The 26,299-nt window shown below is 46.4% G+C and overlaps 1 protein-coding gene across 1 annotated transcript in view; it reads left to right on the top strand.

The window, feature by feature from the left end:
* Nucleotides 1-26,299, top strand: part of FBXW4 (F-box and WD repeat domain containing 4) — a 58,494-nt gene that overhangs the window by 11,197 nt on the left and 20,998 nt on the right. Inside the window, exons 3-5 of the mRNA XM_035330184.1 lie at nucleotides 2,600-2,785; nucleotides 3,832-3,964; nucleotides 6,465-6,559. Of these exons, the coding sequence (XP_035186075.1) occupies nucleotides 2,600-2,785; nucleotides 3,832-3,964; nucleotides 6,465-6,559 (414 nt within the window). The remainder of the gene's footprint in view (nucleotides 1-2,599; nucleotides 2,786-3,831; nucleotides 3,965-6,464; nucleotides 6,560-26,299) is intronic.

Genomic DNA, 26,299 nt, shown 5'->3' on the forward strand with positions numbered 1-26,299 from the left:
CTTCTCATCCATGGGGGTTTTACAAGCGATGTCACTGGCCTGTTTTGGATGTTGCTGGCTAGCTGGATGTGGGGTAACTGGATTTGCCGCCTTGCCATAGGGATTTGTTCTGCCAGTCGAGAGTTCGTCTCTCAGTAAGAGCCTGAATTTGGCATTGTTCTGATCTGTGCAATTCTAGTTTGATTTAGTAACCTTTACTTCAGACTCCAGACTATTACGTGCTTATCTATTGCTATATACCATGATCCCAGATTTGGACCTAGGAGTCTCCTCAAAATGCTTGTTTTGTCTCCCATGCTTTATCCTGGCCCTTGATTTGGGTGTACAAATCTAAAATGCTAACTGCCATTCTTCTACCTTATGTTTCCTCTTTCTTCTACCTCATGCTTCCCTCCTTCACTACCGAAGTATATATTTGACATGAATGAGAGGAGGGTGGCGTTAAATTCTTTCTTGCAGACCTACTCAGCTTTCAAAGCAAAGCACAACGTATGTCTCTTGTCTGAACAGCACATCTAAATTTTTAGCTTTCACATCACCAGACAGAAGGAAAAATGAGAACAACTATGGTTTGTTAGCTGCTGAAGAGCAGGGACCTGCTACTGAGCTTTCATGCCTTTTTTCTGCTGTGTAGATTGAAGTGGTGGATAATGTGCCACTGCTTGTCTGAAGTCCTGGGAACAGCTGTAATGAGCAGAGTGGTTCTTGGTGCAGGTTGTATACCTGCCTTTGAAGTGCCTGTGACCATCTGTGAAGACAGGCTCTGTGGTTGTTAGAGATCATTACTAAACCAGCTCCCCAAATGAAAATGCAAGGTCTGATTTAATGAGGCTACCATCCAAACTGCATCCTCTAATTTTCATTTATCCTGCTTTCAAATTTGTTACTTCTCCTTATGAAAAAAAAACATAGAAAAAGGTAAAAAGCTAAACTGCAACAGGAAGAGACACAAACTGGCTGTAGTCTGGGGAAGCTGGATATTCACTTGGCTTTAGAGAACTGTGTGGGAGTGGAGGAAGGAAGAGGAAATCCTCAAACTAAAGCTGCTGCTCTGAAGATGCCTCTTATTTTTTCCATGCATATGACTAAATCCCAAATGAACATTATAACCTATGCTCAACTGCTCTGTCCCTGTGACTAAAAGCTTCTTATTGGAAATGAATGCAGCAAGCAAGCAGGAACTTTCTATCTAGTAATCTACCACGTCCTCTTGCTTGCTTCTAGCCCTTCATTGCGATGATATGAGGTGTGGCTGTGTGCAGTGCCTCTGCTGACACAGAAAATCACAACCACTGAGGATGAATGATCTGCAAAAAAATGAGTCAGGTTTTGATGCTTTCAGAACAGCTAGTCTGAATAGTTTGAGAACTGAAAGGATGTGCTATGGAAAGGCTCTGGTTTTGCTCAGTGTTTTCATGGGTATTGGTGCACTCAGCAATGACTGTGCAGAGTGGAGACAATTTCACACATCTGTGCCCCATAGGACGTGAGCCACATGTCTCTTTGTATCTGGCCTTGTTTCTAGAAGGTCTGTTTTTTGACTCTCTGGAGGCTACGCAAAGCAGGGTCTTGAACAAACAGCTCACTGCCTAAGTGTGCATTGCAGCCTATTTTGTTTTCTGTATTTTGGTTTTGTTTCAGGAATAAATAAATGTGTTGTGATGACAGACTTGATTCAGATATTGCTTGAGTATCTTCTCTCTCTTGATTTCCCAGGAAGTGTAGCTTATTTTCCACTTTTAACTTCAGTCTTTAAAATGCTTTGAAACAACTCCTTTAGCAGTTCACTGCTCTTGTGCCTGGAACCCCTCTGTAGGGAATTGTCACTACCCCATAAACAGTAAGGGGCAGAAGGTGTGTATGGACTCATCTGGAAGATGGGCATCAGAAATCAAGAGAGGTTGCTCAGTCATTACTTTTGACTCAGCAGAGGAAGAAATGTGGGTGTAGAAAAATACCTCTACTATATGCAGAGCACAAAATTCTTGGATATCCTCAGGCTTAGCCTGCTGCTTTGCATAATTGTGTACAGCATGTGTAGGAGATGCAGAACTTCGCAGGAAGATATACGTTATTTGATGTGACCTGTTCCTCTGCTCAGATGTACATGAGACAGTGGCAGCTTTGTGTTCTTTGCTGGGCATCAGCAAATAATGTGGACAACGAGGACTGTTTGCACCAAGAGCCTCGGATTGAAGGCTCTGTTAGAAATGCTTGACATAGCTCACAAATGCCTGATAGCCTAGTTTCTTAAAAAGTGCAGCGCTCGTGAAGAGGGGTCAGGGAGCCTTAAGTATTTCCTATCTAAATTCACTAGGCTCTTGGGCATCTTCTCTTTCAGAGATTCCATGCTTCATTTTCCTCGGCTCTTGGTTAGAAAAATGACAGCAATGTGATTTGCTTTATATTTTGCTAAAGAAACTCCACTTCTTAGCTGTGCTATATTAGCTCCTGCTTTTTGTATGTGACCAGCAGCTCCAACTTTACAGTTTTCTTTATTTAAGAATACAATATTTTCTTCTTCTTCTTGTGTGTGTATGTATTTTTTTGTTTTCATTTCTCACCCACCTCCTGACCACAACCTGCTCCCTGTTTGCAGTTTGATGCCCTGGATGGAGTTGGATGGCGAGTATCTCTACCTGTCTCAAGCTGAGAACATCCAGGCCTACCAACTCTGTCCAGATGGTACAGGTTTGCAGCGTCACCCTCAAGCTATCTTCTCTGGCCACCAGGAGGACGTATGTCGCTTTGTACTTGTCAACTCCCACATTGTCAGTGGAGGAGGGTAAGTTGGGTGAATGGGCCTCTTAGGATTTGGTTCTCTCCTGGAAAAGCTGAAGAGCTGAGTTTCATGCTGTTGACCTTATGAACAGTTCCTTTTCTCTTTTGAACTTGTGCAGATGTCCACAGGATTGTCAAATCAGGACTGTGTGTAGAGTCATGCAATGCTGACTGATCTGCAAGGTTCATTTCTTTCCCTGTTACAGTCAGGGTAGCCAGACTGTGTGCTAATACTCAGAACTGCTGGTTAACTGAGACTGCAGTTGTGCATTAAGCTTTCTAGAGACAAGTGTATCCTTATTAGACCTACTGATACAATTGTGGAGAGGGGGAAAACTGCCAAGTATTCCGTCACATGCACACTTCTCCAATTAATTTTGCATTTGGCTGGCCTTTTTCAATTACAGCAAATGACAGAACTGTTATATATAAAGTATTAGCTATTAATATACTCAGCACTTCAGCACAGAATTAGAGATGCAAGCGTGGCTGTCTGCCCTGGGTGCCTTGACACTCTCCCCTGTGAACTGTGGCCCAAAATTCAGGTGAAAATGAAGGCATGCATTTAACATTCCAGCAACTGTATTGCCTGAAAAAAAAGTCTAAGTGTCTTTGTAGTTAATTCAAAATGCAAAACCCTGTGTAATTGCTCTGAAAAGAATGAAAAGCTGAGGCTCTAACATGACACTTACTCCCTTACTCTGTCCATTCAGCATCCAGCCAGGATTCTGGCAAGCTGAAAGCAGGAGAAGGAGGACTGGCTGCTCTGCTAGTTTCTGCAGTTTAACAAAAAGTGGTGGGTGGAAAGTTAGCCAGGAAATTTGTCATGTGCAACAGATCAGGCTTTGAATGGCCAGATGTGGGATCCAGATGGGATTTTGAGAGAACAGGTGATGTGTGTGGAGGGGAGGGTTAATAATGCTGTTTGAATTTCGGCTCCCATGAGAGATCAGTCCTGGTCTTTCAGTGGCACTGCCAAGCAGGAATGGAAGGTGAGTAGCCAAGAGAGGTGCAGCTAATACAGTCCCTGCTTGGGGATTTGTTTTTCAGAGATGGAAATATTGTCCTTCACAAGATCCATGGCTCCTACAGTGTCAAGTTCTCTGCTCATGAACAAGAGGTGAACTGTGTGGACTTCCAAGGTGGCCTCATTGTCAGTGGCTCCCGGGACAGAACAGCAAAGGTGAGCAGTGATGTGCAAGCTGCAGGTGCTTCTGCAGTGGTGACCTCAGAGGTCTTGTGCCATGAAAGTTTGTGTCAGCAGAGCTCTCAGGAAAGCCCTGGCTTGCGTGTCTGCAGTAGGTGTGCTGGGTATCTTGGCGTAGACTTATGTCTCTGCACAGATGCTTGCTGTGCCAAGCTTTTAAGAAAGAGATTTGGCAGTGCCTTAGGATATCAGCTGCTAGTTTAAATGAGGAAGTACAGAAGAAGGCAGCTAATGTTTTGCTTCCTTCATTGTATGTTTTTCTGACACTATAGTGGAAATCCTTGCCAGTTAGTCTGAAATTTGCCCTACGTATCTCAAGCACATCTGTGCTTTGTGATGTAGTGCTGTTTCACATGCTCTGTTGTATAGTTGATCTCTTTAAAGGATAGCATGTCTTTTCCAGTCCCTTGGGATTGTAGATTATTTATATTTTTTATTTTTTATGGTTCTTGGTTTGCAAATTGGGAGTGAAATCAGACTATGAATATCACAAGCTCCCATTTCTCCCTTACAGTTGTTATCACTGAATCCTGTCGCATAATTGCTGGCTGTTTCTTTTTGAGACAGGACCTTGCTGATTTTTTTTTGTCCTGGATCTGGTTGGCAACGATGTGTTTCTGCATGGACCTGGAGAGTTGTTCTCTTGAGCTGTAACCAGCTCTGTTTTAGTAGGTTAGGAAACTCCACATAGTGATTTCACCTGTGTCCTGCTAGCACAATGCAGTGCCTGTAGCATCTTCACAAGCACTTGTTACTGCTAGTAGTGGTTGCTGAATGTTGAAGGATTTTGCTTTTGCTCAGGGTAGGATGCTGGATACTCTTGGTCCTCGGTACATTTCTTAGAGCATTAATGGAGGTAAGAGGAAAAACTGCTATTCTTGTTTGACAAGAGGGGAAGGTGGGCCAAAAGAAGACCTAAATGTCTCTTTCCAGGTTTCATAGGAAGTGTGTGTTAATGGGTAACTGACAAGGCTGCTGAGCAACTCTACCCTATCTTTTCTGGTTGGTTCCTCTATATGAGCGTACTCCTGGGTAAAATCACCCACAAGGAGACCAGTGGTTAGATGCAGAAGGCACTATTTTGAGATGCTGCTTACCTCCTGGGAACGAGGTGTTGATACTGCTTTGTCTGACATTTAAGCCAGGTTGCTCATCTCTGTTTTCTGGAGCTTCTTTACTGGGAGAGTGCCTTTTTGGTGCTTCCCTGGCAGCCAGAGGAGAGACCTCCCCTGACCTTGAGAACAAATTCCTGAAGTCCAGGGGGAATTTAAGTCTGTTTTTCTTGGAGCTAGTGTGAGATCTTGCCCACCCAGAGCTCCCTGCAGCATAGGCTCTAAGGATGTTCACCGTTTATTTTCTACTATCTCTTTTGTAGGCTGCCTTGTTTGCATGAATGAGACTCTAGGAGGGTGGAAGGGAATCCCTACCAGCCTTTTAAAGGGGCTCTAAATGTCTAAGCTATTGAGGGCTCTGCTGAGTGTTGATTAGGACTAAGCCCTGAAGAGCTGCTAATGTACATTCCTGTGTGATAGGCACCAGATAGTGTGCTCTGAGCAATATTTTTAACCTGTAGGAGATAGGGATGCCTTAAAAGAGTTAAGCTTTTCTGCTGCTTTTGCTGACACTAGGTGCTAAATTCCCCGCTGACAAGAATAGCCTGCAATCCTGGGCATTATCAACAAACAAACAAATAGGGCACTCCCAGCTTTGAAGTCCTGAAGTGAAACATTGTGGGTCTGTTACACAGAACTGGGGGGCTCAAGTTCTCTGAGCCAAGAATGAGGGCAAGGTGGGGAAAGTGAGGAACGCAAGCAGAGGCCCCAGCAAGAAGCTGGGGGACTTTATAAGGACCCAGAAACAAAGGTAGTGGGGAAGGTGAACTGGTGGGTGGGGATGTGCATGTGTGCACTGGTGGGGGAGGGAAAGAGATTTCTCTCACATTGTCTTGTCAGTGAGCAAGGGGGGGCACTGAATAGCCTGGGGTACACTTAAGAAGCTTGGTCCAAAGGGGGTGGCTTTATACAGAGCTATTTTGCAGGGTAGTAAACAATCAATTTTGTAGAAAATAGGAATGGAAATATTTCCAGGGATGGTACAAAGTCTCCCTGCACTGTTCTAGAGAACAGCAGAGATCCGATCAAATCTCACTTCTTGTTTTAACTCCAGAAGATGAGACTATGCTGAGTGCTGCCCTAGAAAGAGCGTGGTGATGGGGGTGCTTTCTCTCTTCCCTGTGGTGAAGTGGGATGGAAAGTCGTACTCACAAGCTGAGTCATCGTGTAACTCTAAGTGCTTGTTTCTGCCAGTGATGGAAAGCTTCTGCTCCTCAGAAATAAGTAATGGGAATGCAGGGAGAGGGTATCAGGGAAGGTGAGCAAGGCAGTTTGGGGAGTTCTTGCAGCACAACGTTAGCAGTGTGCTTCCTACCTTCTGTGCCTTCTGGGTGACGTGGCATAATGTGCATCTCTCTCCTTAGGTTTGGTCCCTGTCCGCGGGCAGAGTTGGGCAGTGTCTACATACAGTGCAGACAGAGGATCGAGTGTGGTCCATTGCTATCAGCCCATTATTAAGGTAAATGAGCTCTCTTTATTCCCAATTTCCAACAGAGAGAAGTAAAGGAGTTGGAAAGGATGTGTCCCCCCAAAAGACATTTGTTCCCCAGCACAGCAGAGTGGTCCCTTCGTAAGAGGATGTGAAAATAGCCCTGCATTTCTGTCTCAGGTGGGACCTGTTCAGTCTTACTTGCAGAGCAAACTCTCTGACTTGCTCTGCCTTCCTAGTTAGAAGCAATGAACCAGGTCCTCTTGAGGTTTTCTCTACTGAAAAGATGCCAACTTGTATTTTCAGTCTGTGGCAGAAGAGATGCCAAGCAAAAGATCCTTACTTTTTTGGCTTGGTAGTCTTTCTTGGAGCTGTGTGCAGCGGTTAGCGCTCAGTTTTCATGGTAAATTCAGCATGCTGAACAGGGGAAGGTAGAAGCAGAGTTCAGGGACAAGTTTTCCAACCTCTATCATCTGTGCTTCTAATCCAGATGTAATGCTACAACTTCAGCATGGAAGGGAAGGGAAGGGCAAAACACCAGTGTCTTCCAAGGTGTTTTTCAAACTGATCCTGTTCTTGAGGAAGTGAAAATCTGAGCAATTTAAACTCTCGCTGTTAAAATCTTAGGCTGGCCAGTGATGATCAGTCTCTCTGCATTATTAAGCTGTTCTTTTGCATGCAAGAGAGATTCTTATTTAGCTTTCCTGAGGGGAAGAGGAAATAAGAGCTGTTGTTGCTGTCCATGTGATGTCTTCAACAAGTGAATTTTAGGCTTGTGCAATACCCAAGTATTTCCCCAAACCGCTGTCCTCAATAGATGTCTGAGCTTGTTTTGCAGGCAGCAGAAACTTAGTGGTACAGAGCTAGTGTCATTATAAAGGAAGAGACCCTCTGGGCCTGCTATGATTTTGCTGTTCCCTTGTCCCATTGCTCCAAACGTTTGGCACAGATAGTGTTTTTGAAGAAGTGCCACGTGCATTAATGCTGCTGTAACGTGTTAGATAGAAGCCCTTTGCAGTCTTTTGTGCTGCTAGGGCCCCTTTTCTAGCAGACAGGCTCTGGCTCTAGCTCCACATCTGGTTAGAGCCTAGTGGCATGCTGCTTCCTACTCCTAAGTGATGACCTATGGAGGTGGCCTCTTGTCAGGACAGTGTTCTTCTCCCTTTCGTGCACGCTTGTGCACGCTCTTTGTCACAATATTTACCCACTGTCTCCCCGCTCCCCCCTTTCCTCTCTGCAGGGTGATAAATGAGGGGTGGTAGAACAGCTACCCCATGAACAAGTAGGCTTAAATTGTGCACTCTTTTTATGAGACTGCGGACTTTACCAGCCTCCCCCACCAGCCTGCCCTATTCCTCCCCCCCCCCCACCTTATCTTGCCCCTCCATATTTTGGGGAGGGGGGTGGAGAATTAGAGCCAATTAGCCACGTCATTAATTCTTCAATTTGACGGCTGATATAGCAGGGCCTGAAACACGCTGCTGACCTCGTATAATGGGAACCCTGCTCCTTAACATATTGACGATGGGAGAAGTTAATTAAAATTCCACAGAGAGAAGGTGTCGGCTAACCTATAAACCTGTCGCTTCTCAGAACAAATCACAGCCATCCTAGAAGAGAGAGAGGATCAGAGCAGGAGGGCATGTGGTGGGGGAGGGCCAGGGCAAGGGGCAGGGGAGATGAATTTTTCACTAATAGGTTTTATTGCTTGCTGTCTAATGAGGGTGAGTATCAAAAAGATAATATCTTGTTTCTAGCAAGGTCTGCTTTGGGGAGCTCTGTGGTTTCTGTTTTATTTGCAAGAGCCCATATTTCACCCACATGCATTCCCTATGCACTTGTGTGTGAAGCTTTTCCTCCCTAGCAGTCCTCATCCTTCTGGCCAGCACTCAGATGCATTTGCTCCTCAGTGAGGCTGAACGTGGCCTGTAACCTCCACTTCCTCCTAAACGCTCAACATGCCCTCCCAATTCTGCCTTCTCACTGTAAACTGGGATCTCCTCCATAAGAATGGATAGTTATGGTGTAGAACTGCTGTACAATCAGGCTCCAGCCACGTAAGTATTTTGACCCATCATTGCTGACAGTCCACCAGCTCTCTCTGCTATGTACAGAGCTCTGGAACAGCTCAAAGCGGTTGTGCGTGGTGGGGTAGGAGCAGGGAGAGCTTCTCTAGCTCTAGCCATTAGAATTTGCTTTGGAGAGGCTGAAGTTTCCTAACCTGGAGGTTTGCCAAAACTAAGACTCTCTAAAGCAGTCAGGGCTGTATTCTTACTGAACCTCAACTGTTAACAGGCGGCAGTGAAACTTTTCTTCTTCTGTTTCAGAGATCTCTTTCTCTCTGTCACTGAAGCTGCTTTAGTATCCCTCGCAGTCCTGATGCACAGCTGGGGTTTCTGCTGCGTCTGCTGGAATCCTGCTGCTGCTCTAACAGATGGTGCCTGTACCTACAAACTAACAGTAGGCAGGACCTGGACCAGTGCATCCCCAGCAAGAATGGAATCATCACAGCAATGCTGCTAGGAGCAGTCAAGGCAGCTTGTACAGCTGTGCAATTGCTTTGCCCTGCATAGATATTTGTAGTCTCCAAGTGCAGCTCCTCAAGCTTTAGTCTTCTGCTTAGTCATCCCCAGTTTCCATGTGGCTGTACACAAATCCTCTCACATACGTGCTGAGCTATGGAGGAGGCTTCCTTACTCTTTGTCTAGTGATGCTGGAAGGGTCTGCAAGCAGAATGATGCCATTAAGGAAAATCAAGTAGGGTGAAAGGTAGTAGAAAGGTACCAGGAATACCAGATCATTTCTTCTTACTGCGCGGGGAGAACCGTGGTTAGTCTTTTCAGTCGTGGAAGTGACTTCACACCAAGATATGTTACTGGAGCTTTATTGCCTTGGGGCTCCCTAACAATGTTCTGCAGGGTTGTGGGGATGGGGAGAGCATTGTGCACGTCTGGGTTTTCAGCAGGTCTTCTGAATAGCTGTGCTGGTTGGTGCACCTGGGACAGCAGGTCTCACTTCACAGGTCAGGAACTAGAGAAGAGTCTTAGAGTTTCATAAACCAGGGTGCCTCGCCTGGCTCTGTCCACTGTTTAATTGGTGTCCAACGCTGCCCTTCTGCATGGGTGAGTAAAACGCTGTCCTTACAGACAGGCTGCGTACACTAAACCACGTTTCTTAGCTGCTTGTAATCCCCTTCCCCCCGAGTTCATTTGCCTTTTGAACTCTGCGTCATGCAGATGTTAAACTTTCATTTAGCAGTGCTTACTGCCATGACTTATGTGCGCTCAGGGACCAGGGCAAGCCTGAGTGCAGTGGACCAATTCAAATGTGTAAAGTGAGGCAAGCCCAGGGGTTTCTAGTGGAATAGTGGCACCTTCATGCTTTGTGATTCCCTAAGGTGGCAGTAGCCAGGGAAGAGAAGTGACCACTGTGCACTGTGTAATTTGAAGGATAGGTTTATGGAGAAAATGGGGTCCAATTGCCTGGCATTTATGGCTGCAGAAATACAAGGCGTTATATATATAAACCCAGGTACACGTTGTACTGCTGAAATGCTCCTTTATTTAGGGGAAAGTTAGTTGCAATGCATTTTTTTTCTAAAGATAGAGAAGCTTGTAAACTGAAGGGGAAAGAAAAAAGTGGACCTTAATGTTAAATTTACTATTAATCTTGCATTCAGAAATTCTTTGGTGTTGGATTAAAAAAGTATTCAACTCTAAGCTAGCTGCTCCTGCCAGGTCTGGCCACTGGAATTTGCTGTTTAGATTTTGAAACATTTATGATGAGAACTGGTCTTCCTGTGTTGTATTACAAGCACAGCAGATTTTAAACTCAGAAAAGAGAAGGTGGAGGTGCAAAAAATGGTTTTTGGTATGCAACTGTAGATAGAGAGCTAGGAAACCTTTGGTTTCCCATCTGGAGGAACGACACATGACTGTAATGTGCCCCGTTGTGGCAGAGATGTGCTTTTGGGGTGTAAGCCCGAAAGATGGTTGGTCCCCTTTCCAAATGTGTCATCTGGTCTACTGCAGTACACCACCTCTCTTTGCAAAAGTTGCCTTCCTGAAGAGCAGGTTTACTTCAGAGAGGAGGAAAGTTTGTACCAAAGACAAGTTATCTGTGTTCAGTGTTTGATTTAGAGGAAAATGAGTTTAATTCAGCTGTGAGCAGCTGAATTAAAAGAGTTTGTGCTTGCTCTCTCTTATTTCTGCAGCATTGTAGCCAAGACCTGACTCCTGTCTTTCTGCGTGCTAGTTTGAATCTCTGTTAACCTGGTTGCCATTTCCATGGAATATTATGGGGAAGTAATATCTGGGGAGATACCTGTCCCTGTGGACAACCTCAGACAAACTGTAAAAACGTACCCAGAACATGCTGGGGAAAGGAAGGAAGAGAAGGGATACTGGCAGGCGCTGTGGCTGCAGGGGCCTCTCTTCCATTAGGATGAATCAAAACGATTCATTTTGAAGGCTTCTTTTTAATGGTTATCCGGAAACTTTTTGTGAAAATGAAGCAATCTGATCTTGCAGGTTGCTTTAAAGCAAAACAACTCACTTGAGTCAGAACAACTTTGCAGTGGTTTTAACTGTACGACTGAAGCCCTAATGTGCAGCAGTTAAAATGCTTGTTCATGTTCCCACCGTCCTCATTTCGTGCTCCGATTTTATCCCTTACTGCATATCGGGATGAGCTGTTGGCTGTAGTGGTGCTCTGTTTTGACCTAGCTTTGTGTAGTTAACCTTTCTGAATCTGCTAGGACACAGGACAAGTAACTGGGTTTTTATTTTGGTTTGTGCATCGACAGCAAAATAGCAGGCAGCGATAGTTTTGTTGTCCTTAGGGATCTCTGCAGAGCCTGGTCGGTTTGAATAATTGAGAGGGGACTCTGACCTGCAGCTGTTTCTTAAACAGGGGCAGGAAGAGCTCTACTCGACTGTGAGATCCCAGGGAGGACTCACAGCGTTAGTGGTGGTGTTAAGTACCAGCTCTTACTGACCTCAGAGACTGATCTGGATGCAGGCTTCTAGATAAATGCAACAGTCATAACTGCCTTGGTGCTCTTTCACCTCCGAGCTGAAGAGCAGGAAATGAGGATCAGTTTCTCTTTCCAGTTTCTCCCCTCTGGAGCTAAAATGACACCTGTGTCTCATCCGTGTGCCCTGACTGTTCCCTTGATGCTGGGAGGAAGAAGAGTTTGGTTTACTTTCTTAATTGTGTGATAATGATTCTCTTTGGCCTTCTTCACGTGGGTGAGGAACATACATGTCCCTCTTCCCTCTCCTCCAGAAACATACCTACAAGCTCTTCTGTAGGTTGCCCTTCTTCAGTTCAGTTTCTTTGCTTTGTGCACCAAAGTTTACATGACTTATCAAATGCTCCTTTTTGTCACTTTTGGCCAATACTCTAACATATACGTTATCTATAACTGTGTGAATTGGCTCACTAGTGGTTACGGGCAGGTGAGCAGGTTTTGGGAAGCAGTAGCTATAACTGAGTCAGATCCCAGACATCTGTTTCTAATCCTGTGGTGCTGTGTTGCATATTGAGTCTTTTTTTTTTTTTTTTTTTTTTTTCCTGCCATTTTTTCTCATCTTGCTTGAGGGCAGAGTCTGTCTCAGAAAGCTTGGGGGAAGCATCTTTCTTCTGTTGCTCAGTTTGCACAGGAGAATCCATGCCTGTTTAATCGATGTGACAGAAGAGACTTAGTTGAAGGGGCTGGCAGCCTTATGTTCTGAGGTTTCTATTTCCAGTTTGTAATCGTTTTCTCTTTGCTTTTTAAACTTACAGGAGGAGAAGGTAACTTCACCAGACCTCGGCTGCTGTTTACCTTTGCTCGGTTGTGCAGTGTGCCTTTGTTTTTCCACCTTTGATCAGTGTTCTGCCGACAGATAATTTAGCAATTGCATCCCAGGGTGGAAGTGTGGAGTTAATGTTAAAATTAGGGTTTTTTTTTCCTTTCCTAACTTCTCTGGCTGATGGAGCAGAGAAGGGGAGAGGGGAGGTGAAGGGGGCCATAAATTCTAGACCTGGTGATTCTGCTCCTTGTAGAGAAACGAAAGCCTCTGATGTCTCTTCAGCACTTTCATTAACATTTAAATTAAGGGTTTGTTTTTCAGGCGGCTTCAGAGTCAGAGCCCTTTCATAGCCTGACACATGGAGGCTGTTCTCTCTTTTTCTCTCTCTCTTTCTCCTTGCAAATCAGTGTACAACAGTAATCACTGCTCTATTTTTTTTCTGATCTCTTGGGAGGGCAGCGACCTGACAAGCTGTACGAGAGGTTCAAAGAGAATCGGAGAGCGAGTGCAAAGGTAGATGGGCAGGAGGATGCCAGGTTTCACTCCTACAATTAGAGTGGTGTCTGTTCCCTCCCCTGCCTTTCAAAGGGTTGCTTTTGGGGGCGGGGAGTGACAGAGAGGGATGGACATTTCTCGTACGGTGAGAGCCCCAGGTGCGGATGCCTCTAACCAGGCTCAGCTTCCACTGTTACTCCTCCCAGATGAGGCTGGGAGCCTCACTCAGAGGATGCGAGCTCATGCCCCGAGGTGGGAAGTGGAGTTGCGGTGTCCTAAGATAGCAGCCTAGCCCCTCTAAAGGAGTGTTGATTCACTCTAAGGACAGCAGGAGGCTGGTCCTCAGTCTGTGGTTGGCATTTGAAAGGAGGGAGGTAGTGGAGGTTGTTGCCCTGAAGTAAGAAACTCACCTCTGTCTGACATGCTGCGGTGCTGAAGTCACGCCTGGCTGCGTAGTGGAGCTTACTGTAGAGGAGATGGGTGGTTTGAAGTGTCCGTTTGGGTCTTGGCTTCCAACAACCTAAACTAGGCCACATGTTGCTGTGGTGTAGGAGTTAGTTGGTTTAATATCAAGGAGAAAAAAACCTGTCTTCTACCTGCTTCAGGAATTGTGTAAGTGCCAAGGAACAAGGAGATGGTGCTAGGAACCCAGTAGCTAACTTCAAGGTTAGAATTTAACAGCAATGACTTGCAGTGGAGAAGCCGTACAGCAGGATTTGTGTGAACACATGTGAACCTACAGTCCCCATGGCAAAGCTCTTTTTGAGTCTCCCCCTTCTCATCTCCCACCCAGCTGGTCACCACTAGAAGGCTGTTATCTTATGTGGGCTCTTTGGCAGGAGCTGGGGCACTCAGAGTGGCACTGAACTGGTGTCTTTCACGAGCTAAATGTGGATGACAGGTGGAGGAACTTGAGCCAACACGTGAGCAAAGTGTTTAGCATAATGAAACCTGCAGGTCTTTTGCTATGATGACCACGCTGGTCATGTCTTCACTCCTCCACAGCATCAGCTTTACTTGCCTTTCGCTAACAGCTTGATCCAGGTGGGCTTTGAAGGATGCCAGCAGGATGAGAGCAGCAAACTGGCAGTGCATTGGGAAGGATATTGCCTGGGTGCTGGTAGATCTGGTGCATCAAGACAGATGCCAGAAGTTTCTGCTTCAACAAGATTGGTCATACGTATCCCGGTGGTGGTGGGCATGATTTAAATCGCGTAGCTCTTCTGAAGGACATTATTCTAAACCATGCACTGACAGATGACTCCCATATGGTGAAAAATGTTTCTGTTATGGTATTTGTTTTTTTGCCCATTTGTGTGACAGACTGTAGTCTGTCAATTCTTGTGTCACTGCTGTCAGGTTGAAGTACTGTGTCTGATCTGTTACCGAATGTGTGGTAGTGTCCTTCAGACACTGAGTGATACACAACAGCTTTTCAGGGGCAGGTGATCTTGTCCATATTCCTAGTGCTCCGTAGCTGTATGGTGGGATGTGCTCCTCTGATCCCATCTGACCCATGCCAAGGGGATTCAGAATGCTTTACTGCTAGCATCCACTCTTCCAGGTGCTTCAGCTTCTGGAAGTTCATAGATTCATGCCCAGTGAGTGTTTCCTCTTCAGGGCCCAGCGCTGTTTGGTGCTGAGCATGTTTTATGAAGCCCACAGCCAGTGAAAACCAAAGCTATCTGTGATGGGAAGGAGGATGCTTAGTACTTATCACACATGGTCCTCAATCATGACTTCTGAGCCACCTCCCGTGTTGCTCAGTCTGCAACTTTTCAGTGAGGAAAGCTTTTAATTTAAGCTCTCCAGAGGCTGAATGCCAGCACGGAGCCCAGCTTGGTTGCCCCAGCGGCACTCGGGACAAGTGTGCCTCAGCACTAACTGGGGTAACTCCTCCTAAATTCTCTTTGGAAGCTCCACTGTATTTATGGGTGGGGAAGGCGGGGGGATGCCTGCCCTCCCACCTTCCCCCATGTTGTCTCAAAAGGCCCTGGTGCATCTTTGATTAGGTGTAGGTCAAAAGAATTTCCACATCGTGACCTTAATAACTGGGGTTGATTGGCAGGCGGTCTGCGGAGAGGGAGCAGCCTGTCCCTTTCATCTCCCTTGGTGCCGTGCTGGGACAATGGGCCAGCATATTTTCCTTGTTGTTCCTCATTTGAAAAGGGTCTGGTATCTCTACTAGGTACCTGTGACATGGGGGTCTTGATTGGGGTCTCATAAAGGGCCCTGTCAGTGTGTCCAAAGGCCAGGAACACAAAGGCGAGCAGTGGGTGGGGGTCTCAGCTGACCACTGAAGAAGGGAGGGGAGGGTCCTGGAGGCAGTGGAGGGAGAAGCAACCCCTGATGGGAGACCTTAAAGGGGGGAGGGGGGGAGGAGGCGGCCCATTTTTGTCCCAAACTCATCAAGCACATCTGCAGAATTGTCCCCGCCGCTGCCTCCCAGTTTCAAAAGAAAATGATCGTTTGATAAACCGTCCTGATTCACCACTTTCTCACAAGGGAGGGAGACCCACCTTTGACCTCTATGATTTCACATTGGCCCAGCTCCCCCCCATCCAATTGCTGGAGAAACTTTGAAATGCATCCCTTGCGTTCCCTCTCCTTTTCCCTCTTTCCCTTTACACTCTTTTATTTTTTTCCCCCTTTCTTTTTTAGTTCCCCCTCCTCCTCTTCCCCCGCCCCCATCTTCCCTGCTCTCCCGCTTTGTATAAAAAAAAAAAAAAAAAAAAAAAAAAAAGCAGGCCTACTGCTCTGGAGTTTAGGCAAGTAATTAGTAAAATCTTTTCTGCAGCACAATAAAACCACGGCGCTCGGCCCGCATATTCCCACCATTTACATACTCGCGGGCATTTGAGAAAACAGGTGGCATTCCCAGTGCATCGTTGCCGATGAAAATCATTTGGAAGGCTGGGAGGGGAGGGTGCTGGGACCCGCTCGCTCCTGCGAGCTATAGGAATGTGCATGAATATATTAAAATGGTTTCACACAATGCTTGTATTTTCCAACGGGAAGAGGCGTCTTCGGGATGAAAGGCGGCCGGGCCAGACGCAGGCCTCTTGCGAGCGCTCTTTCCCACTCGGGGTTTGTTTGCATGGACCCGATGGAGAGGGGGCTCGTGGGGGAGGAAAGGGCAAGGGTGCTATCTCCAAAGAGTAAATCTTTGTGTGCCTCCCACCCGCTGCCCGGCTGTGGGCCCAGAAAGTCGAGTTATGATGGAGCTGTGTCTGTGGAGGGGGGCGGAAGGGGGGAGATCATCAGGACTTTCTGCAGAAGCCTTTGGAGGCGTTGCAGATGTGCGGAGGAAATAGCTTGTAATGGAGCATATAGCTTTGTGACCGACGGGATTCGGTGCCTGCAGCAGGAAATGACCGAGAAGGAGCTGGCCATCTTGGGCAGTATTAGCAAGGTGCCTATTAATAACAGCAACCATTCCTGCAGGACTTTTCCAGCTTCGTCTTACTGTCCAAGAGCTGGCTGATCAACACTCGGCCTGTACAACGCGTTCCTCTGAGCTGTTCCTCTCCTTCCAAGAGGGCAGTTGTTCCAGGCTCTGCCACAGCTGGAACCCAGGAGGTCCTACTGTCTTTCATTTAGCTGTGTTGCCTCCTGTGAGGTTCCTGGGGCTCTTTGAACTTGTAGGGTATTGACAAGAGGTGTGTGGTGAACCCTGTGTCTAGAGTGTGGATCAGGGATTTCCCTTCTACTGGCTAAGAAGCAAAGGAAAGAATTGAAGTGAAGAAGCTGAAAAGGAAGAATGGATGGATTAGCCTAGGAACAAGGTGCTGTAGGGGAGGGGAGGTGCTGGGTTCAGCCCCAGGGTTACCTTTTTATCTGAGAATACTGTGGCAGGATGGAGAGGCCTTGTTGGAAAAAACACAAGTAGGATTTTGGCTTTTATTTATTTATTTAAGTGGAAAAGACCTTATAATCTCCGAAGGAACTGGTGTGGTTCCAGCAGGGTGATCTGGATGTCCATCTTACCTGTGCTACAGATACAGTCTTCGCAGAAACCTCTTCTGGACAGCTGTCCTGTGCAGGTTGGTTCTGCCCTGAGGACTGAAACGCCTGCCCACGGCCAGCCAGGACTATGGCAGCACACAGCCACAGCTGCCAGGAGAAATTCCAAGTCCCCTGCTACCCATCTAAAGTCTCTGCTCCCAGAATGAGTTATAACCCTCTAGGGAGGAGTGGAAAGCACCCCTCAGAGTCCTTCTCCTCAGCTAAGTCAGCTTTCCTCATCCTTTCTGAGCAGGCTGTCTTTGTGGCAGGTGGTAAGAGATTGCATTACTCAGCCCTGTTAGAAGCTGGACAATTCAGCATCCTGAAACCTTTAGCTAAAGGGTATTCTTTGCATGTCAGCTGTTCGTAAAATAGATCTGCTGAAGTAGGAAAGCTCTGTGATTCTGTTTCTCCCAGTTGGCCTGGCGCTGATCGTACTGGTGTTTGTCGTGGTGCGAAGGTGTGTAACCCTTTGTAGGAAACAACCAACAACCCAATTGGCAAGAGGGCTTACTTTTATTTTTAATTATTGTCTTCCCAATTCTCTGCTCCTCCCCTTCATCTTTCTGCATTTCTTAAAGAGGCAGCGGAGGGAAAAAAGCTTTGGTTTTTGTTTGGGAAGGGGGTTAGGAAGGGCGACGTGGCCCCTGCAACCTCTCATAGGGGTGTCTTGTCAGGGCGCGGCATGAAGGGCACAAACAGATCATAACCTTTAAATGAAAATGCGATGGAGGGGAGAGATGAAAGCGGTGAAACAAATTAGATACATCTAGAGGGGGTGCTCAACTGGAGAAAATTAGCATTTCTTCCTAATTGGAGTGCAGGGCATTCCATTACAGGGTTTCATTACAAGGAGGGAAGCACTGGGCCTCTTTAGGGGATTCCCCCTTGCCCTCGGTTATTCTAAAATAATAAAAAAAATGCATTTGGGGAGAACTGAAAAAAGGCTGAATTAATCAGAGTGAAAGTTTCATTCTGTCTCATGAAGAGGAATGATAGTAAAGCACCAGTTCTCTCTTTATTAAGAGAAGGAGGAGATGAGGTCAGGTGCTAGCCCTAGTTTTTTCTGAATGAAACTGAAAAGTCTGCAGGAAGCTACAGGTGACAGTAACTTTCTGATGCTAGTACTTGTCCAATTAAATCTGTAATATTCAAAGTGCAGTAGTTTGACCAAAGCATAGAGTTACATGGTTTTTGATCAATATCAGTAGAGTCAATTCAAGGTTGTTTTAAACTGCATGTCAAGACTAAGAATAACTTAGAGGGAATTATAGGGAAAGAAAGTTAGCATCATTGCATCCCTGAGTTAGGAGCAGGGGGAGACAGTTTCTTTGTTCCAAGCAAAGATTATGCATCAGTCAGTGCCCTCTGGAAGGAGGGGAAAAGAGGAAAAGGAGACTTGCTTCAGGTATGTGGTATGCAATATATGTTGCTCTGCCAATCTACAGTTACATTTCCTGCTGCAGTTTAGGAGAGGGAATATATAAGTATAGGAAAGTGGTTTGTAAAAACTGCTGAGGGAAGTCTCCTGCCTACGCAGGTGTTTCCTTGAAGAGTGGGAGGATGTTAGCAGCAGCAATACCTTCATCCTGGGCTGACTCTGTCATCTGCATGCCCAGAATGAAGTTGCAGACAAAATGCAAATCTCTAACTTAACCCTTGCTGCTGACTTTTGGCACCTCCATCATTTCCCACTGACCAATGAGTCAACTTCCTTTTGCTTATATACAGGAGATAGCAGAGCTAATAAATCTGTAGCCTTTGTCCATGCTGAACCCTGACAGGGGATGCACTCAGTATTTATTAGAACAGATTGTGACCCTGTAAACAGGAGTTTGCAAGGTCTGACCAGTAGGGTTTGAAGGCTAGAAGTCCCATTCATGTGTACCGTCTGCCCGTAGTTCTGAGCACAAAAGCATTTGATTCATCTGTATAATATTTCATACCTAGTGTACATCCTGGCTTTAGCATCTGGAGAAGTGAAACGTGAGGCAGACAGACTGGAATCTGGGTTCTGTTCAGCTACGGCTTCATTTGTAAGCCAGTCCTCTTCCTCATGTCCCCATGCACACTCCAGCTAGTCGCCTATTACTACCTGAAAAAGTGAAGCAAACTCTCTTAAATGGTGCTTTGTATTCATTGTGCCTGGACATATTTGTCATGCTTATTAGCCTGGAATCAGAGAGCTTTCAGCATCCTCTTTCTTGAAGGTGTTTAAACCTACACAGAGAAATGTGTTCAAAAATGAAATCTGGCTACAGCCTGGTATATCTCAGGCCTTCAGTTAAACTATGCATTTGATGGCTTTGGGAGCTTTCTGGTAGTAGAATATCGGAGTAAAAATCAGCCTGGACATACCTTGAATTTCTAGGATACCTCTTTTCCTTTTGCATGTGGCAAGGAGCATAACTCTGCGCACAGCCTAGAGAAAATATTGTTAAAACTGGGAGCATGGCTCAGAGATGGGCTTCTCCCATATTAGTTCTGGCACACGTCAGAATGATGTCTCCCATGCCAGGCCTTGCTAGCCCCTTCAGTTCTCACAAAAGATGCTTGAGAGACTGTTTAACATCAGACAGTCTGGCTCTGGATTAGTAAAGCAAGGTGCTTTTGAAATGCTAGGGGAGGTAGAGAGGAGATGGGAGAGGGACCTGAGGGGCTGGAGTTTGGAGAGGAACGTGTATGTGGGACAGGGTAGGGAAGTTTAAGGAGACCAGTTCCTCTGGAGAACAGGAATGTGTCCTGTTAATAACTGGCATCCTGCATCTCCGTCGTGAGTGGGGTAGGACACTGGAAATGCATGGACAGAAGTGTGTGGCTGTGACTCTCTCCTTGGCCACGTTGCCCCTGGTTTTCTTTCAGAGCAGTGCGAGAGCATTCCAGACTGGAAGGCAGATTGGGAAGTCTGTTCTCTCTGTGTGGTGTTGCCTCTGTGTCCTGTGGTTCATTCTCTAGGATTTGTCAGGTTTTCTGTACCTTCCCTCCCATCTGCAGAAAGCACAAACGCTGCAACCACTTTCTTGCTATAAAGAGCTGTGGAGGGGTCATGATGCTCCATTCACCATCTCTGCACATTCCTGCTTGTGGGATATACTTGTGCAGCTTTGTAGAAATCCTGACATTTCACAGATGCAGTGCTAATTTGGGGCCAGGTGTTAAAGCCAGCTTTTAATGTTCATTGTCCTGCCTAATTAGTAAATCTTTGCCGTCTCTCCTCTGAGAGTGAGGTATATGTTCCTCTAAGTCTAGCCGTCCGTCAAAGAGGACTTAAAATGAGGTCCTGCTATGGTTTGTAGACATGGGCAGCTAATGAAGAGAGAGAGCCCATTTCCTTTGAGAAGAGAGACCTGCACCAAGGTGATTGATAGTCCCAGAGATTTATTATTGTGGGGGCCGGGTAGGGGTTTTCAAACTAGAACCCAACAGCTTGTTTTTTTCAGGAGGAAAAAGAGGTCTGGTGTGTGTACCTCCCTTCCCTCACACAGCCCCAAAAAAGCAGAAGGAGACTAAGGAAAAAATAATAATAATAATAATAATAATAAAACTGATCAGAGGAAGCAATTACAGACTGAGCTGGACCAAGCAGCAACTGCTATCTTTTCTGTGCTTGGTCTCTGCCTCCTGGTGCAGCTGTCTTGAGTTTTGCACCTGTGCTTTGTGTAGTGACCTGCTTCATCTATCCAGACAGATTTAATGAGCAGTGAGGAAGGAGCGGGACTGACTGTCTGATGGAATGGGTTTTCTCTTGCTTCTTATTTTCAGTCTTAATCAGTGTTGATTAGTGTATGTGGCCAAGATCATGTTTTCCTTCTCCGTGCATCTCTGCTGGATTTTATCCTTGTTGTGGAGAAGCAGGGAGCCTGCTCCAGAAATTAGAAAAGCAGTAATTTTTCTCTAGCACCTGTCTTCTGATGGTCTCAGAGCAATCTGACAACAAGGATTGCATGCAGACCACTTCAGGTAAGTTTGTAGCCTGGCCGAGTGAGGAGAATGCTGCTGGTATGTGGTAGAAAGTATCGGGTACTTTGGTAGTATTGATGCCTGTGAACAGTACCGGGCAATGGCTCTGTCCTCTGCTTCCCAGACTGTGGTTTGTGAGTCCTGGATGGTAGGACCGATGCTTTGTTCATATATGCAGCAGGTAGCTCTGTCAGCAGTTCATCTCTTTTCTTTTTGAGCCTGTTGGTGGTTTTGGTCTTCATAAGCTCCTTTCCAATTCAATGTTGTGCCTGTGGAAGAAACACTTGATTCTATTTTGAAACCTTTTACCTGGCTATGTCGTGGTATGCAGTGAATAATTCCTCCCTCTGTATACCTTATGCTTTTTTTGTGATTTTAGTATTTTCACTCTCCAGTATTGATGGCTTTCAGCTAAGCAGTGGCAAAATGTTCAGAGTTCTCGCTGGCCACCTGTTGGAGTGGACTTGACATCCCTGAGGTGTGGTAAGCTCATCATTTCCTCCCAGTGCAACCTGTGGCTGGAGTCCACAGAGACGCAGCATACCCTGAGCTGATGGTCATGTAATTGTACCTTGTGTATCCACGTGATAAAGATCAGCGACAGCTTCAGCTGGGACACTCCGAACTTGCTGCAGAATCGAATGCTGACGTTTTAATAATGTTCCTTTCAGTGGAGGACATGTGAGCAAGTTTGGTTCTGGCATGTTCATGTGGGTGTTTGACTCACCAGAAAAAAATGGTTCTTTTAATACTGTATTTTTGGATGGGACTTCCTAAACTCTCCGAGTGCATGGGAATCGGTCAGGCCACGGAAGGGAAAGGAGGAAACTGTGGTTTCACACTCTTGCCCACAAAGCTGCATGTGCATGTAGAGCTTCCAGACTTCTGTTCCTTGCAGTGTTGGAGGACTGACTGCCAGCACTTGTCCTGCTTCATCTGCAGAGCAATTTACTGAGGGGCAGGAGGCAGGGGGGTACTTCATATCCCTTCATCAGATATTTCTTAACATCAGAGGACAATGTGTTTTCGTGAATTCTCCATTCCATTTCAGACTTGGGAGGTGTGTTCCTGAAGGGGTTTCTTTCCAGTCCCCTCCAGTGTGACTTTGTCTCCTACTCCATTTTCTGTGCCTGTTTATTTTCAATATGCTGTCATTAAGCATCATCATAAATTATTCCTTGTCTTGCCTTGTCCTTTCCCTTTTTCTACAGCATTTGTTTTGCCTGATCCTTTTCCTATCTTTATCTGCCTAATCTTGGTTATTACCCAAATTCAGCAGTTCTTGGCCTGCCTTGCTGCCCAGCCTGTTGTTACAGATACTGAAGCCTGTGCTGTAAATCCATGTCTTATTGGATATTGATTGAGGATGGTTTGAGCTCTGGTTCTTGCAAAACTATTTCAACGGGTTTTTGGGTAGTCCAGGAGCTGTCTCAGAAGAACTAAACATCCTTACGCCTTAAATGTGTGTTTCCTGGTTGTTTAATGAAATCTTTTCTGCATACAGGGCTGGGGCTGTCCATTCTGGTTGGTTTTATTTCTCACTCTGGTGCTTGCTCACAACCAAGCGTGCAGATGGAGAACCTGCAGATGGAGAGGCTTTATCCAGGGTCTTGGGCACTTAGGGGCAAACAGTTAACATGCTCCAAATGCTTAGCATGAAAACCTTGGAGCAAATCATGTTGCACAGAGTGGAGAGCTGGCGAGGGGAAAGCTGCCTAGAGCTTTAAGGGCAAATGAACTGAGGTTGCTGCAAGCGTGTCCGTGTCGGGGCTGAAACGATCAGAGCAGGAAAGCTCTAGGAGTCATTTCATGGCTGAGTTAAACGCAGATGAGGCTTTGCTTGCCTCCTCCACAAAGCACCTGTGTCTCCATGCCTCAGTGTCCTGGACCTCTCTGTGTGCAGCATGTGGCGCATACATACACTTCTCCCCTTTCACCTTTCCTGGTCTTTAGCTTCTTAAAACCCTCTGAGCAGTATTTTCCCTTCCCTCCCCTCTCCTGCAGGATAAGAATAGCTCCTTTAGACTTAATTTGGAAATTATTTGAATATTGTAGGGCAGAGGAGAACGATCTAGCACGCTGTTATTTACGTGGTTGGGCTTTTTTTCCTCTATAAATGTGAACAGGTACAGCTTCTGCCTCTGCGTGATGTGGAATAAGAACTGCCTTTTGTGGCAAGATGATGAAAGTATGTACTGGTTGAGAAGTCCTTTTCCTCACTACCCTGATTACTTTTTTTACAAAATTTTCCTAAATTGGGAAGTTTGAGTTTGTGATGTGTGTATTTGTCTGTATGGGAAAAGGAGTAAGACAAAAATAACGGGTGCCTTGTGGCACCAGGAAAACCAATTCCTTCCCACCCCTACCTTTAAACTGAAACATTCTTGGGTAGTTGTTCTGGCAAAACTGAAAGGATTCTCCCCTCCCCCTGACCTCCCTGGCATGCAAGGATTGCTGGCTTATTGAAAAGTCATTTTCTGTCATATATTCTAATGGAAAAGCTTAGATAAGCTCTTATTATATATGCATTTTTAAAAAAGAATACTTGTTACTGAAACCTCTGCCAGTCACGTCTGAAAATTGGGATCGGCATTGGCAGTCATGAAGCTTAAAAAATAGAAGGATATTTTTAAAATAGAGGTTTTCTTGTTTTACATCATGATTCTTTGAGTATTTGCTACACCTGGGATGTATTTAGACCTTTTCATCAAAGTTATGACAACTGGAGTATGTAAATGATCTGAATATATATGATCTGAAGAGAAACCAAAGTATTTTGGGGTGGAATCATGCAACTTGCTTCTCCAGTTTGCAGCCAGCTATGGCATTGGATCACAGTTGTGTGCATAGCTTTAAGCAGCTTAGAAACTACAAGTCTGTGCTCCAGGGGTTGTGCTGCCTGTCTCCTTGCTACATATTGAGTCTCTGGGGATCTCCCTTCTTTTTTGTGACTGTATCATCTCTGAGGGCTTGGTCAGCACTCTGATGCCATCAAAAAAAAACAAAAACAAAACAAAAGAAAATCAGACACCACTGCACTGGAACTGCAATCATCAAGTCAGCTAAGCAGGCTTAACTTGTCTACAGCCCTAGAGCTGACCAAGTAAGACAAATATTCCTATCCCCGTAAGAACTTGCTAATTCAAAGCATAGATGCTAACGAGTCCTGAGAATCAGCAGCGTCACTGTGTGACGATGGATGCCACGGTCTGGTGCAGCACAGCAGTAAAGACACTGGGAGCCAGGTGGTTTGGCCAGTTGGCAACAAGGGATGTTTCCTGTTATGTTTTGCAGAACCAAAGGCTTGTAGCAGAAAGGTAGCCGGCATAAACGAGGTCGCACTATGAAAAGTAATTTTGCTTTGCTAATGGCAAGCGGCTCAGCAAAGAGAGAAGTTGGAGCCTTCATTGCTGTCCTCCTGGTTCTGCTTGATGCCTGACTTCTGGGGCAGATGCTGGAGGATGTGAATGACTTTTCTCTGCAATGAGAATTGTTATTCTGTCATTACACAGTTCTTGCTATCCCATCTGGGGCCTGCAATGTCCAGTTTTCATTCCCCAGGCCTGTTGTCTTCCCTGGTTTCAGTGCAAAGGTACTAGACTAGAAATCCTGCTCTGGTAGCAGAGACTAGCCCAAGCCTTCAAGAACCTGTCACGCATTGCATCTCTTCAGACGCTCCTGTTGTGCATCACTGGATCTCTTTCCTCCTTCCCCCCGTTTTTTGGCATCCCGCGCTGCCCTTCTCTCCAGGCTGAAGGAAAGAAGCGCGTCGTGAGCTGACCTCCTCGGCGCGTGTCCCGCTGCTGAACGTGCCCCCGCTCCGCCAGGCAGAGCCGTCCTGCTCCAGCCCCCTCCTCCTGCTCGCCCCGGCCCCGAGATGCCTTTGTCCGCCTGTCGAGAGCAGCCCCCGGCCGTCCCCGCCGTTCCCACATGGCGCACCCTCCCCAGCAGCCCCCTCCTCATTCAGCACTTGGGGCTGAAAGAACCTCGGCTAATTACGCCGGGCTGAAAATTACCACTTTGCTGTGTTCTCCTGCTGCTGGGCCCATTTGTGTGGGGCCTGTAGTTAGAGGGAACAAAGCCCCCCCCTGCGGAGCCAGGCAGGCCCCAAGTGTGAAGCTACAGGTACAAGCAAGAGGGGAATGAAGGGAATAATTACCAGCTTCTCCAGGTGAAAGCCCCCTTAAAACTTCAATAAGCCAATTAGGGGCCAGGGTGGGTGTTTGGGGGGAGAGTGTCCCCCACCTATAAGTGATTCCCACCAGGCAATTAACAGAAATCATTTCACGGAGGGGAGGGGAGGGTAAGAAATGGCTCTTAGAAATTGTGCCGGGCTTGGGGGGGGCGAAACAGCACGACCGCTGCAGTGGTCCTCGTGTGCTCCAAGCTCCCCGCTCACTGTGTGGCCTCCAAGTGTTGGTGGGGAGAGGGAGGAGGGAGAGAAAATGGGAAAGAAAAAGGAATCGCTGGAGCTTTACACCTGGGCAGGCTTTGAGAGAGCAAGGGCTGGAGTTCAGAGCTGTGTGTGGGCCCGGAGCTCTGAGCTTGAGGGAGGTGCTGGGGGGTGGGTGAGGGTGAGGCCTGGGGTGTCTCCTCTGTGGGTGCTAGGGGAAAGGATAAAGGTGATAAACCAGAGCATTGGTGCAGGGTGTGGTGGCTCGAGGTGGAAGTGCAGGAGGGCAAGACCTGAGTGCCACGTCTTCAGAGATCTGCCTGAGATGTGTGGTGCTCTGCAGGTGCCAGCTGCCTTATCCCGAAAGCAAATGGTGTCCGCTGTCTAATGCCGTTGCATGGATCTCATACAGGGACCGTGTTCATTTGGAAAGGAGCCAGTGTACTGAGCAAAGACAGGTTTATGAGGTTGCCTTGCACTTCCCTTGTGCTGTATCGCTAATGGCACGTGCAGTGTCTGGGCTAGAGCCTGCTCTGTGTGGTGGGCACCTGGCAGGAATCTGGCCAGTCCTTATTCAGCAACACTGAGTGGCTGCTTTGGGGAGCAGAGCAAGGGTAGAGTGTGGGGGGAAGTTGCTGCAGGTGGCTGAGACTGCCCTAGTGATGCTGGAGCATTGCTAACGCTGTCCTGATACCGGCTGGGGTTATTTCACCAGCACTTGCAAAAGAAAACAAGCAAACAACAACAACAAAAACCTGCTCACGACAGAAACATAACCTTAGTAGAACCTTTCTTTGCCTTTCTAATGTTTTGGCAAGTGTTTTGTGAGGTTTTGTTCTGGTCTGCTGTAGTGGTGTTTAACCAACTAGTCCTGGGCTGACCTGGAAGTCCCTAGACTTCCACCTTTTTTATTTTTATTTTTTTTTCTTTTCTCTCCAGAAAGCTTTCTGCAGTTGGAATAGAAAACTGTATCTCTTGCACAGCCATCCTTTTAGATCTGGAAATGGTTTCTCAGCAGTCTCATCAGTGACTTGGCTTCCAAGATGTATGCCCAGTAGAAGCCCAGAAAGGAAGTTCTGTTCACAAAAAGGCCTGGCAAGCGTGCAGAGGCAAAATGGTTTT

Source organism: Oxyura jamaicensis, chromosome 6 (assembly GCF_011077185.1).
Source record: "Oxyura jamaicensis isolate SHBP4307 breed ruddy duck chromosome 6, BPBGC_Ojam_1.0, whole genome shotgun sequence".
In the NCBI taxonomy this organism is placed as follows: domain Eukaryota; kingdom Metazoa; phylum Chordata; class Aves; order Anseriformes; family Anatidae; genus Oxyura; species Oxyura jamaicensis.